Consider the following 1,600-nt stretch of genomic DNA (forward strand, 5'->3'; position numbering starts at 1 on the left):
TGTAAATTCCGGCCAAGGCGAGACAATATAGGTCGTCCAAAGTTCAGGCGTTTTTCCAATTTGGCATCTCATGAACTACCATCACTAACCACCTCAGGATTAGGATGTGATAACCAGTTGACCAACACGGAAGCCAAAACCAATCTGTCCCCTCATGCACCCCAGATTCCAACAATCCCAAATTCATCAAGCCTGGATGTCCTCCCTCTAGAGAATACTAATGCGCACCGCCTGGCCAGTCTCTGTTCTGCTATTCAACGCCTGCAACCAAATCAACAAGCCGACATCATACAGAAATTCGAGCGTCTACTTATATCCCAATACTCCACCACCCAAGAGCGTTTATCTAACCCTGGTTCCCCAACTTTGTGTGACAACCTTCAAAATCGCTCTGCCTCGCCTTTAGCCCCTTCCTTTTCTTTAGAGGATATCTTGATATCGCCAAACAATCTCACCTGGTCTTCTACTGGCCCACCTCTAGATCATCTCAAACAAACCAGCACTACCTCTGCTCAGATAGGCCAATGCAACTCAGCCAGTACTGTCATACAACCTCCGATTGACATTGATATCAATAGCCTCCAAACCACTCAGCTTCCTACCTCAACCACAGTTCACAAGCCAATCGATCTAGTTTCTGAGCTCAACACCAAGCTATCTGATCCACCACCTGAGACCAAAGCAAGTACCAATACACACCAAATATCACACTTATCACCCACTGCTGACTTAGAATTCTCTCAAACTTTAGGAACAACACCATACGATCTCGACTGGACAAGAACTCAGTTCAGGGCCCCACGAAGAACCGACAGACCACTCAACTCCAATTGCAGCGCCAGTGAGTAACCTCTGAGTATGAAATACTCATTCATACTCATTGTCTGTTCATCACTTACTTAACTTACTATCACCGGTTCACAAAACGTAGGAAGACCAACATAACAAAGAAGAACATACCACCCTTCAAGACGAACCGTCTGATCACCCAGCTCAAGTAGACCCTCAGCTCCCTCAGGAACAACAAGTAGCTGTCGTCCCAGAGGTCACGATAGTGAGTATGATATCATACTCACTCAACAAGTTAAACGAAGTTGAATTGGACTCACCTTTCAACTCCACTACTTTTCATATTTTACACTAGCAAACTTTTGATTCAGAACCTCCACGAACCCGGAAGCGTGGGCAGGAGGACAATTTGATTTCATCAGCTTCAGAAAATAAAAAAACACCCAAAGTAACCACGTCTCGTCCCAACACTCGCTCAAGATCAGCACGCACCCAAAAGAAGTAAAGCTGTTAATTATCATTGTCAATCTTCTTAATTTTGCTTATCCTTTGTTCCTTGTCCCTAAGATAAATATACTTGAATGACTTGTAGTAGTACCTACCCACAAATTCAAGCAATACCATCTATATGTTTTTCATTTGACTATTTGAGGACCTTAGTTTCATTGGAATCGATCAATCTGATTTATTTGTACGAGAGGTGGATTGAATCCAGTGTGATTGATTTGATTGTTATTGATATCAAATCGCGTTATCACAATATCAATTTCATTAACCCACTGGACATTGATTCTATCACTGTTTACGATCT

General features: G+C 42.9%; 1 protein-coding gene across 1 annotated transcript; it reads left to right on the plus strand.

The window, feature by feature from the left end:
- Positions 1-220: 220 nt before the first annotated feature.
- On the plus strand, positions 221-1,294 carry MELLADRAFT_105289 (uncharacterized protein; the record flags this gene model as incomplete). The annotated part of the gene is made up of 4 exons (XM_007408554.1): positions 221-244; positions 752-841; positions 932-1,054; positions 1,145-1,294. 4 exons carry the CDS (start codon positions 221-223, stop codon positions 1,292-1,294), a joined length of 387 nt encoding a protein of 128 aa, XP_007408616.1.
- Positions 1,295-1,600: the final 306 nt, after the last annotated feature.

Source organism: Melampsora larici-populina (genome assembly GCF_000204055.1).
Source record: "Melampsora larici-populina 98AG31 unplaced genomic scaffold MELLAscaffold_13, whole genome shotgun sequence".
In the NCBI taxonomy this organism is placed as follows: Eukaryota; Fungi; Basidiomycota; class Pucciniomycetes; order Pucciniales; family Melampsoraceae; genus Melampsora; species Melampsora laricis-populina.